The sequence below is a fragment of the Hyperolius riggenbachi genome, chromosome 9 (assembly GCF_040937935.1).
Source record: "Hyperolius riggenbachi isolate aHypRig1 chromosome 9, aHypRig1.pri, whole genome shotgun sequence".
Lineage (NCBI taxonomy): Eukaryota > Metazoa > Chordata > Amphibia > Anura > Hyperoliidae > Hyperolius > Hyperolius riggenbachi.
Window position 1 is genome coordinate 280,349,866 of NC_090654.1, and position 13,119 is coordinate 280,362,984.

Here is a 13,119-nt window from a genome sequence, read left to right on the forward strand (position 1 = left end):
CCTGTGTGTTTTAGATAGAAAGGGTATGTGCACATCTATCTATGCACATATCCTCATTCTCTCCTGCACACAGGGTGTAATGCTCAGGAGCAGAAATTGGATCGCCCAGTCCCGGACCAATCCAATATATATTATTTGGGATATTACCCGTTTGGGAGAAACATTGGTTTTTAGTCCAACACCCCTGATTCCCATGTGTTGTAAGCAACTTTTATGTAACTTTTATAGATACAATGTCTCTGTAGTTTTAAGCAATTAGCAACTATTGGGTCATGGTTATGAAAAAATGAAAAAATTATAATGTTTTTATGATGTTTTGTATATGAGTTGCCATGTGACCAGAGGTTAAGCACAAAATAGCGCCCACTGTAGGTGGGCGATGACGTACATTGGACATCAACTGGTGGTGGTACCAGCAGTGACTGTAGTTATGATCTATTGTGCAGTCGCATGCATAAGTATCGATTGGAGTTCAAACTATGAATTATTGATGCTGCCATTGGTTGTCATACACTTTCCGCTTTATCTAATTTATCTTTATATGTTTTTAATGAAAGGTCTCTTTTCCATTGTGTTTTACTTATGTCTATTTTAGCCATAATTTATTTACTATTATGGAGGATGACGCGCTGGCCAAAGTGCCCGTATACCCGCCCTCCTTCCCTTCTTTGTTGTTCCAAAAAAAGTACGCCCAATAAAGTTGGTTTTAGCTTCTTCAAGTCGCCATGGCGACCACACGAAGCAACACTACAAGTAAGCCCATTAGAGCGTGTAGACGTCATCTGACGAAGGCGCCGTGCGCCGAAACGCGTCATGACGTCACACGCTTACTGAATTCAGCCACGCCCACTCCTCAGCGTACCGGAGTCCAGGACATCGGAAGCCGCGCTGCTGGCCACAGCGCGTCATTCTCCACCACTGAGGAAAGCGGCTGGCTGCCCGCTGATATGCGATTTTAACTCCATTTGTTTGTGAGTATAATTTTTATGTGTCAATAAAATACCCCTCATACGTTTAATGCACTATGGCGCGCTCCATTTTCTCTTCAGTTGTCTTGTGAACCACCCTACCCGGAGCGCTGCAGTGTTGTAACCAAGGGGGAACCACATTTGATCGTGCGATCCTCTGACTGGAGCGCAGAATACTTTTTGTGTGTTTGTGGTAGCCAGTACACAACCAGGCACAGCCGCCAAAGACTGCCAGACACATGGGGCACACGGTGCAAAACCGGGCACAGACGCCACAGACTGCCGGACACACAGGGAAGCCGGTATACAATCGGGCACAGTCACCACAGACTGGCAGACAAATGGGGCATCCGGGACACAACAGACACAAAGCAGCCAGTACAAACCTGGGAATAACCGCCACAGTATGCCAGACACATGGGGCACACCATGCAATATCGGGCACACCCACTACAGAATGCCAGAGACATGGGGCACACTGTGCACAACTAAGCACATCCAGCCACAGACTGCCAGACACACAGGGGCCCTGTGACGGGGTAGCCATACAAACCTGGGAATAACCGCCACAGAATGCCAGACACATGGGGCACACTGTGCAAAACCGGGCACAGACCCTACAGAATGCCAGACACACAGGGCAGCCGGTATAAACCTGGGAATAACCGCCACAGACTGCCAGACACATGGGGCACACTGTGCAAAACCAGGCACAAATGCCACAAAGTGCCAGACACAGGGCAGCCGGTACACAACCGGGCACAGCCACCGAAGAGTACCAGACACACGGGGCACATTGTGCAAAACCGGGCACAGACGCCATAGAATGCCAGACACACAGGGCAGCCAGTATACAACCGGGCACAGCCACCGCAGAATGCCAGAGACACAGGGCAGCCGGTACACAAGCGGGCACAGCCGCCACAGACTGCTAGACATGGGGTACATTGTGCAAAACCAGGCACAGATGCCACAGACTGCCAGACACACAAGGCAGCCGGTATACACCCGGGCACAGCCACCACAGACTGCCAGAAACACAGGGTAGCCAGTACACAACCAGGCACAGCTGCCAAAGACTGCCAGACACACAGGGGCCCTGTGACGGGGCAGCCATACAAACCTGGGAATAACCGCCACAGAATGCCAGACACATGGGGCACACTGCAAAACCGGGCACAGACCCTACAGACTGCCAGACACAGGGCACCATGTACAAATCTAGCAGACATGTGGGGCAGCCGGTAAAAAAAACTAATAACACAAACATTGCAGGGAGGGGGGTATAGATGAGCACAACACTTGAGAAACACCCCACACGTCTTATATTACCTTGGGGTTCAAGTCAAAGAAGCTGTAGTATTTAAATCTCAGTAGCAAGGCTTCATTCTCCTTCACATCTTGTTCCATGAGTGACCGCGAGGAGTCCATCCACCTGAAAGAGAGTAAGACGGGATATTAGGCAAAGGAAACTACACCGGAGAATCGATTGACTTTAAAGAGGAACTCCAGTGAACATTTTGCTATTGGCAGGTGATGTAGCTGCTGCATGGTTTTTGGCAGTTGGAAACAGCTGTAAACAGCTATTTCCCACAGTGCAACAAGGTTCACAGACAGGAAACTGCCAAAAGTTCGAACTTTTCTTGTGGGAGGGGTTACTTGTGGTAGGGGTTTCACCACAATATCAGTCATACAGAGCCCTCTGATGGTCTGTTTGTGAAAAGGAATAGATTTCTCATGTAAAAGGGGGTATCAGCTACTGATTGGGATAAAGTTCAATTCTTGGTCGGAGTTTCTCTTTAAATGTCACATTTCCAAGTTCACCAGCATGTCCAGCAGCTATAGAGGCTGGAACTTATGAGGCTGTATCCCCAAACCCCCCCTAAAACGTCAGTCTGTCATCTGTACAGCAGGATGTGGATTTTGAACAGAGCAAAACCAGAAAAGACGGTCTATAAAATGCAGATTCCAGACTGTATGCATCGGTAACTGATCAATTTATATCTGTTCAAACCCTAAAGAAAGGTGGTCTGCCAGAATTCCTAAATGTAATTTTTTTTTTGAGGTTTAACAACATAGTTACCTTAAAGGGGTTCTGTGGGGGTTTGCTGAAGATAAAAACCGCCACTTACCTGGGGCTTCTATCAGCCCCCTGTAGCAGTAATGTCCCACTGCGTCCTCCTCCGATCCGCCGTTTCCCACCGCTGGCACGGGGCATTATTAGTCTGTCATAGCCGAATAATGTGCGCTGCCGTTCGCGTCATCGGAAGCTTATTGCGCAGTACGAAGTTTTCTTGTACTGCGTCTGCGCAGTAAGCTTTCGATGAAGCGGGCGGGAGAGAGCACGGCTGCGCAGCCGCAGTTGGACGGCGTGCCGCGCTAGACCGGGACACGGCGGTTCGGAAGAGGACGGCGCGGGACATTACTGCTACATGGGGCTAATAGAAGCCTCAGGTAAAGGTGCGTATACACGCACTACAGCAGCCAACGGCGGGTCCACCGGGCGGATCGTTCAGGTACAACTTTATCAGTCCGCTGACATTGCGTACACACGCACTACAGTCTGCTGAAAACCCGCCCAGCGGGAGGTGCCGACGGACCAGTCATTGGCTGCTGTCGTGCGTGTGTACGCACCTTAAGTGGCGGTTTTTATCCTTAGCAAACCCCCACAGAACCCAGTTAACCACTTCACCTCAAAGCGGTTTTTACCCTAACACAGGGGTTCTCAAACTAGGTGCCGCGGCACCCTGGTGCGCCTTGAGCACCTGCCAGGGGTGCCTCAGCGTTCATTCCCATCCTTCGGGGGGTGCTGCTGAATAGGGGTCATAACGGCATTTCGGCAGTTATTTTTGCCGAGGGGTGCCTTGAAAATATTTCAAACCCATCAGGGGAGCCCTAAACCGAAAAAGTTTGAGAACCTCTGCCCTAACAGATAAGAGCAATTCTCACCTTTCAGTGCTCATCCCTTTCATTTGCCAATAGCTTCATCACTACTAATCACAATGAAATGATCTATATCTTGTTGTTTTTTAACCACCAATTAAGCTTTTTGGGGTTGATATTTGCTTTCAGTACTTACGTATTTTCTATGCATTTTAAAGGCAAACAACAAGAGAAAATTTCATCCCCTACAGTTTAATATAAACACTGCTACATAAAACCCACACATTTTATCTGCCCATTTGTCCTGGTTATTACAAGATTTGAATTATGTCCCTAGTACAAAGTATGGTTACAATATATATTATTTGGAAATAAAGGTGTATTTTTTCACTGATCTCATGTGCACACGCGCGAGAACGCACGTGCGGGGGAGAATGCGTGCACATGCACAGCAGCAAGAGGCTCCAGCAGGACGTTTTAATACACCTGCTTGTCTTTAAGTGGTTAATCTGCACTATAGTAAAACGACCACAAGATGTCACTGTGTAAAATGCAATGGTGATCTGAATGGGATTGTTATTTCCTGTATTCATGTGCATGCATTTGAAAAAGTCACGAGCCAATTTAGGCGTGACATTGAAGGGATACTGTAGGGGGGGGGGGGGGGGAATCAATGAGTTGAACTTACCTGGGGCTTCTTATGGTCCCCCACAGACCCCCTGTGCCCGCGCAGCCTCTCTCCGATGCTCCGGCCCCGCCTCCGGTTCACTTCTGGAATTTCAGACTTTAAAGTCTTAAGGAGAACCCGAGGTGTGTTTAAAGAATGTTATCTGCATACAGAGGCTGGATCTGCCTATACAGCCCAGCCTCTGTTGCTATCCCAAACCCCACTAAGGTCCCCCTGCACTCTGAAATCCCTCATAAATCACAGCCATGCTGTGAGGCTGTGTTTACATCTGTAGTGTCAGTCTCAGCTGCTCCCCCGCCTCCTGCATAGCTCCGGTCCCTGCCCCGTCCCTTCCCTCCAATCAGCAGGGAGGGAAGGGATGCAGGCGGGGACCGGAGTTCTGCAGGAGGCGGGGAGAGCAGCAGACTGACACTATAGAGATAAACACAGTCAGCTCTGACAAGCTGTTTGTCAGCAGCGTGGCTGTGATTTATGAGGGATTGCAGAGTGCAGGGGGACCTTAGGGGGGTTTGAGATAACAACAGAGGCTGGGCTGTATAGGCAGATCCAGCCTCTGTATGCAGATAATATTCTTCAAACCCACCTCGGGTTCTCTTTAAACCACTGTGCCTGCGTTCCTGTGTCCTCGCTTCCCCTGATGTCACCAGGAGCGCACGGTGCAGGCACAGACCATACTGGGCCTGCACAGTATGCTCCTGGTGCCATCAGCAGGAGCGAGGACACGGCAATGCAGGAGCAGGTGTTTTCAGACTAATTCCAGAAGTGAACCGGAGGCGGGGCCGGAGCATTGGGGAGTGGCTGCGCGGGCACAGGATGTCTGTGGGGGACCATTAGAAGCCCCGGGTAAGTTCAACTCATTTTCCCCTGACCCCCCTACAGTATCCCTATAAATAATGATATTTCTAGCAATATTAGTAAATAATTTAAGTGCAACCTTAAATAAAATCGATAAAAACAGTAAAGAACTATTTAATTGCGGTATTACAATATCAGTAAATTTACTGATAGTGTTGAACCTAACCTCTCCCTACTCTCACATAGAACCCTCCCCTGGTGGTGCCTAACCCTAAGACCCCCCCCCCCCCCTCCCCGGTGATGCCTAACCCTAAGACCCCCCCTAGTGGTGCCTAACCTTAACACCCCCTTATCCTTGCTACCAGTAATACGATAAATTTCAATTCCAATTGCAGCCACCCGCTAAATAGCGTAATGGCTTTCTATATTACGATAAATAACAATTGCGCCCATTTTCGGCGCAACTTTTTCAACTGCTCCTATTCACACTGCATTCTCTCTGTTCTAAGCAAACTGCACTTCCTAATGGTGGTGTATGATCTATATCTGCATGTTTTTCTCCAGTAAAGAGTTCTAACTTGTTATACTGGGTGCCTATCTGCGTCTACAGCACACTAGCTCCAAAAATGTTGCCTTCTTAAAACAGAAGGCATTTGCGATAATTCAGCTGTAAGCAAGCAGCTGTGATTTCCCATAATGCATCACTCCCAAATAGGCAAATCATCTCTTTGCGACCCTGAAAGCAAGTCTGCACATCCACAGTTGTGTACTGAAAGCTGAATTATCGCAAATAGCTTCTGTTTTAAAGAGGAACTCTAGCAAGAAGAGAGATCAAAATTGTTCATGTTTGATCCACAATCCGCCTGCAGGTCATCATCTCTACTACTGGCAGACATGAAAAAAAAACAGACAGCACCAACTGCAATTATCTATAACCACACCCCCCTAACAATGCGATAGGCTAAAAAGTTTTTTGTTTTTTTTAAAGAGATATACAGTACATATGCACAGAGGGAGATACTGGTTGCTTAGCAGTTGTAACCAACTAATTTCCCATCATATTACAAAAAGACTTCCACAGTGTGACGTCAGGACCATGGTCATGACATCACTGTGGGAGGAGTTTCACCCCAATATCAGCCATACAGAGCCCCCTGATAATCCGTTTGTGAAAAGGAAAAGATTTCTCATGGGAAAGGGGGTATCAGCTACTGATTGGGGTGAACTTCAATCCTTGGTTACAGTTCTTCTTTAAAGCGGATCCGAGATGAAAAACTAACTATAACAAGTAACTTGTCTATAAATCTTAGCTAAAGTTTAGATAGTTTACACAGCAAATCTAGCTGCAAACAGCTTTAATAGAATAAAGGTCCGTACACACGTCGGACTGGAGTCAACGACGGGTCCGTCGTTGCCTCCCGCTGGGTGGGCGTTCCAACGACAGTCCGGCGTGTGTACAGTCTGTCGGCGGACTGTTAAGGCTGTTTCTGAGCGATCCGCCGGGCGGATCGCTCAGAAACAGCCGTATCAGTCCGCCGACAGTGCGTACACACGCCGGACTGTCGTTGGAACGCCCACCCAGCGGGAGGCAACGACGGACCCGTCGTTGCCTCCAGTCCGACGTGTGTACAGACCTTTAGAATATTTCTTCCTGTGATACAATGACAGCAGACATGTTGTTTGTGAACATTACACAGAGGCAGGCTTATCTGTATCTTGAGCAAAGAAAACTAATCCCCCCTCCTCCCCCCTGCCTCTGAAATCTCTGGCTAGTAATACCTCCCCCTCCTCCTGCCCAGACTGAGCTCCCATGAGCCCTTGCTACTGTCTGAAAGTGCCTTGGCTCTCTGAAAACCTGTGGGAGTGGTTTAGTTAGTTTATAGGGAATTAGAGCATTAAAACAAAAACAAAAAAGTATTTGGCTTGAGGAATGCCCTATAAACAATAGGAAAGAAACACAATTATGCAATGAGTAAAAGTTCATCTCGGAACCACTTTCAGAAGGCAAAATTACATTTAGCATTGCTTTTTAATAAGGCTTTTTGGTCTCTTTCACTCCTTAATACTTACAAGGTAGTTCTGGGTCCCCACAAGCTATCTGGGTACTACTTACAGAATTTCATCAGTTTGAGGGTCGGTCCCCCAATAGAGTTTGGAATATTAACAGCAATATGACCAGATGTGCTTTGAGTCCTATGGGAGAAAAGCGCTTTACAAATGTTATTGTATCGTTATTGTCAAGACAAATAACATTTATATCGCGCTTTTCTCCTGGCGGACTCAAAGCGCCAGAGCTGCAGCCACTAGGGCGCGCTCTATAGGCAGTAGCAGTGTTAGGGAGACTTGCCTAAGGTCTCCTACTGAATAGGTGCTGGCTTACTGAACAGGTAGAGCAGAGATTCGAACCCTGGTCTCCTGTGTCAGAGGCAGAGCCCTTAACCACTACACCATCCAGCCACTGCTATGTTATTGTATTGTATAGAAGCTCCCAGCTCTGGCTAGTCAGTACGTTTGAATAGTTACAGAGCTGAATAAGCCTAGATCAAGGCACTGCTATACAAGTTTATTATCCATATACAAAATACTATATTTCCCACAGAACTGGGTTGAAAAAAGGACATATGTCCATCATGTTCAACCAGAGCTTGTTTGAGGCTGCTAAATGGTTAAACTACAACTGGGGACAAACCAAAGCAACCCTAGATCAAGTCACTGCTATACATGATTATTATCCATATATAACATAGCACTGACATTTCCCATAGAACTTCAGTTTTTCCCTAAATATGAACAAAGAACTATATATGACAAACATGCTTCGGCCTGTAAATCAAGAAATTGACAATCTACCCCATGCTATTTGGATAATTATAGAAAAAAAAGCAGGAAGGGGAAATAGTTCATTTGGTTTAGATTTAATCCTTTAGCAGACAATTTAATTAGAGGTTTGCAAGTGATCCAGGCCAATTTTAGCATTTTTTTAAATTTTGTATTTGTTACATTTCCTTGCTACTAACTAGTACAGCTGTAATGTATATTTATGGCCACTTGTCACTAGAGGGCAGTGTGAGACAATAACAGAGGACCTCTGCTTTCAATTTTTATATCCTCTGTTAGCAAAGAGAGATCAAAGCATTCCAGGAATTTACAGCACAACCAGTTCTGCTGGCGGAGGTCAAACGCACCACACTTAACTCAAAGGAGATAATTCGTTTAAGGCTTCTAAATGGTTAAACTACAACTGGGGACAAACCATTGGAAAAACAATATTAACAAACAAGGATAATACTTGCCCTTGGTTTAGCTTGGCTTTGTCGAGAAGGGTCTGAGGCTTATACAATTTGGCAAGAATTTCGGGAGAGGTGATTGGCTGGCTAACGGCTAGTATGCCAGGATTGCCCTCAGACAGGGCGCTGTCACCAAACCAGGCGGAGGTAGGAGAGAGGGGGCTGCCATCTCTGGAGTCGTAGGTGGGAGTCATGGTCTTGCTGTACAACCCGGGACTGGAGTAAATGCTTCCTAAAAACACAGCGAACATAAATGCATTAACATCATGCAGGAGAACCGATCAGACGCATGCTGCAGCAACACTCCGGTACACCAACAGGAAGAGGAAACGGGAGGAATTCTCAGAAACAGAGACACAAAAAGCACAGAGGAAGCCAAACTCACCTTTCACAGGACCAATGTAAAGAACATCAGAGCCTAAAGAGAGGGCAGGAGAAAAAAGGAAAAAAAAAACAAGAGGAAATGAGAGAGACAGAGATAGAAAAGTGAAGGGCAGAAGGAGGGCGATCTGGGAAAAAAAAAAGGCCATCATTTGCCAAATTATCTGAAAAGCAGAATTATAGGGGAGTGATAGAGCAGATTCAAAGCTGTGTACCATTTATTACATTCATCATCATCAATAAGTTATTTTTGTGGATTCATATGAAACTTTATACAGGAATGCACTGCATATGCCACCACTAGCCAGCAGAGGGCGCTGCCAGACATCTCTACCACTGCTGTGAGCAAACCAGTACTTCCTAAAGTTGTCTTCATTCTTCTTTTGTGGCAAGTTAAAAAAGGAACCAGAGGTGTAAGACCTGTGGAAGCTGCCATATTTATTTTCTTTTAAAGGGGAACTGAACTGAGAAGAACATGGAGGCTGCCATATTTCCTTTTAAACAATACCGGTTGCCTGGCAGCCCTGCTGGTCTATTTGGCTGCAGTATGTCTGAGTAACACCAGTAACAAGCATGCAGCTAATCTTGTCAGGTCTGACAATGTCAGAAACACCTCCTATGCTGCATGCTTGTTCAGGGGCTATGACTGAAGGTATTAGAGGCAGATGATCAACAGGACAGCCAGGCAACTGGTATTGCTTAAAAGGAAACAAATATGGCAGCCTCCATATCCTCACTTCAGTTGTCCTTTAAACAATACCAGTTGCCTGGCAGTCCTGCTGATCTTTCTGGTCAGTAAGGTCTAAATCACACATCTGAAACAAGCATGCAGCTAATTTTATCAGATTTGTCATAGACATCTGGTCTGCATGCCTATTAATGGCTTAAAGTATTAGAGGCAGAGGATCAGCAGGACAGCCAGGCAATGTGCATTATTTAAAAGGAAATACGCATGTCAGCTTCCAATTCCCTCTTACCTCTGTTCCCTTTAAAGCATGCATGTTTGAAGCACACCTGAGAGGGATATGGAGGCTGCCATATTCATTTCCTTTCTAACAATGCACATTGCCTGGCTGTCCTACTGATCATTTGCCTCTAATACCTTTAGCCATAGACCCTGAACAAGCATGCAACAAATCACGTTTCTGACTGAAGTCTGACTGGATTAGCTACATGCTCGTTTCAGGTGTGTGACTCAGCCACTACTGATGCCAAATAGATCGACAGAACAGCCAGGCAACTGGTATTAACTTGCCAGTTAGGCAAGGTGTTTAAAGATAACCTTAAGTCATAAAAAAAAAAAAAAAATGAGATGAACTCACCTGGGGCTTCCCTCAGCCCCCTGCAGCCGATCGGTGCCCTCGCAGCTCCGCTCCGATGCCTCTGGACCCGCCGGCGACGACTTCCGGTTTTGCCGTCACCGGCGGACAGGCAAGGGAACGCGAGTGATTGTTCGCGTTCCCAGCCTGTATATCGCCCCCTATGCTGCTAAGGAGCCGCAATAGCAGCATAGGGGGCGATATACAGGCTGGGAACGCGATCAATCACTCGCGTTCCCACGCCTGTCGGCCGGTGACGGCGAAACCGGAAGTCGTCGCCAGCGGGTCCAGAGGCATCGGAGAGGAGCTGCGAGGGCACCGATCGGCTGTAGGGGGCTGAGGGAAGCCCCAGGTGAGTTCATCTCATTTTTTTATGGCTTTAGGTTCACTTTAACTTGAATCCTTGTGCAGATCGCTTGATACTCCTCCCTGTATTGCCTGATGAAGCGGGATTGAGCCTGCGAAACGCATTGCAAATTTTTTTGGGGAGTTTCTAATAAATGTGTTTGACTGTCTGAATCGCAGTCGTTGTGTCTGCTTGAGGGAGGTAAGACCACCACTTCCTCCTTCATTTTTGCCATTTGAGTTGGTTTTTAAGCTCATTTAATCTAATTTTATACTTTTGGCGCCTCTGTTCATTGTATACAATTGTAGGCAACTGGTATTGTTTAACAGGAAATGCATATGGCAGCCTCCATATACATCTCACTTCACATGTTTTTTTTTTAAATATGTGTTTAGGGGGTACATGGTAGGACTTTAAGAATGTCAGTTTATGAGTGCAGGGTTCTCTCCCCTATTGTTTCTTGCACGTGCTGTATGTGAGGTTTTAGAACTCGGACGCTTGTCTACTTTAGGGGGACCCGGCAGGAAACCTCATATGGAGATACAGCTAATGTGATTGGCTGGACAGAGCCCTCTCAAACTGATAGCTTTCCAATAAGCTGTAGTAAACTATGGTCACACTATTCGTCCAATCACAATGCTTCATGCTGTAGATGGTGCTGTGATTGGAGAGCTGTTTCCTGCTGGCTCCCCATAGACCAGCGCCGCAGATCTCTCTGGATGAGTTACATAGTTCTGTTCTTCATCAGCTTGGTATTATGTCCCTTCAATTACAGCTCTACTTTGCACAAATCATGAATGAGAACTCAGCATGGCAATATTCTAGCAGATCGATCGGCTGGGAGATCTCTAATGGAAGGAGGAGGAGAACCCTAAGGAACAATTGGCGGCGAGACACTGACCAGACCCCGGCGTGAGCAGCGGCCCTTCCAGCTCCAGAATGTTCTCTTCCATTTGTTCCTCGATCTTTTTCTTTTTTTTCTTGGTCGGATCTCTGGGTTTCCGGAGCAACGAAAGTTCCTCTGGATGTCGGATATCTGCGCAGAAAAACAAAATAAACATCTTTAGAAATAGTGAGAGAAGATGGCCGACCGTGTGAGGACTGAGGTAGCCTGAACAAAGCCAGGAATCCGCTTCATACAACAACACAACATTTGTAAAGCGCTTTTCTCCCATAGGGCCCAAAGCACATAAGCTGGTCTCAGATCAGTACATAGTGATGTGTACAGGGAAAGTTACGCGATCATGAATGCCAAACTAAACAGGTTGCTTTTCAGTTTTGATTTTAACTTCTCCAGGGTTGGAGCTGTCTTGATTACACATGGCTAGGCATTCTACAGGGTAGGGGAAGCATGACAGAAAGCTCCAAAGGTTTTCAGTTGAAATCTGGGGGTGGTCAAGTTATTGACTACCTGCATCGCACACTGATTTGCCTAGAGTGACAACTCCTCCGCCAGCTACTCTATCCCTCATTCATACCTTAAAGCGGACCTCAGCTCAGAACATCCTCTCTGTTCTAAAATATAAAAAAGCAAGCAACAGCATAACATTTAAAGAAAAACATTTCTTTGTTACAGTTGATACAAATCCTGCAATAAATCTGAAGTGTGTCTACTTCCTGCCCTTATGGAAGCAGACATAGGGCAGGGCTAACATCTTATGTTTGCAAATTAGCTGCTCTGCCGAGGCAGCCAGCTGACACAGCTAAGAGATTACAGTTCTGCTTAGACAGGCTAAACTCTCTAAGTACATGCAGGGTGCATTTCTCGGTTTTCCTTTTGTCCTGTGCAAGAGTTCAGGTCTAAAAACTTAATACACACATTTTTTTGTTTATAGAAATAAAACAACGGTTCGGCTACAGAAAGTGTAACGTGTGTGTGCAGGGACTGCGGGAGCCAGCCAGGTAGGTATTTTTTTCTTTAAATAAATTACAAACCAAATTGCATACACTATGCATTGCTAATTAAAACAAATTAACTACCATATACTTAGGAAAAAAAATAAATAAGTTGTGCGCACAAGACAATTTCCTAACATCAAACACTTCCCAAGTTGAGAAACAGCATTTTTCAGCAAACAGAAGTATTAGGAAAGTTGGGTCAATGGCCTGGAATGCAAAGACTAAAAAATGTTTAGTATTTAAACTGGCAGTTAAAAGGAATTTCTTAAATGGCCTTGGAAAAAGAAATTGCGAGGCCAGCAGTGGTAGAAATGCAGGAAAATATTTCGTGGTATTTTAAAGGGACAATACACTGCCTGTGAGAGGCCCAGAAACGCCCTGTTATGTGGGAGTATATATTAAACTTGTTTATTTACAACACAATAAGTCAAGTCATCACAGGGACAGTATATTTACTCCAGAATACCTCCCAATCGTCCCGACATGGCCAGGACTGTGCCAGCCAAGTAATCATAGGGACAGTACATGCATTTCAGCATACCTCCCAATCGTC

The 13,119-nt window shown here is 46.0% G+C and overlaps 1 protein-coding gene across 4 annotated transcripts in view; it reads right to left on the reverse strand.

The window, feature by feature from the left end:
* FERMT2 (FERM domain containing kindlin 2) overlaps window positions 1–13,119 on the reverse strand; it is a 168,126-nt gene that overhangs the window by 67,950 nt on the left and 87,057 nt on the right. For 2 of the 4 annotated variants that reach the window (XM_068254661.1, XM_068254660.1), the window contains exons 4-7: window positions 11,569–11,703; window positions 9,007–9,039; window positions 8,628–8,853; window positions 2,301–2,403 (exon numbers count right to left, since the gene is read on the reverse strand). In XM_068254661.1, coding sequence (XP_068110762.1) covers window positions 2,301–2,403; window positions 8,628–8,853; window positions 9,007–9,039; window positions 11,569–11,703 — 497 coding nt within the window. The remainder of the gene's footprint in view (window positions 1–2,300; window positions 2,404–8,627; window positions 8,854–9,006; window positions 9,040–11,568; window positions 11,704–13,119) is intronic. The other 2 variants (XM_068254663.1, XM_068254662.1) reach the window with 1 other exon arrangement.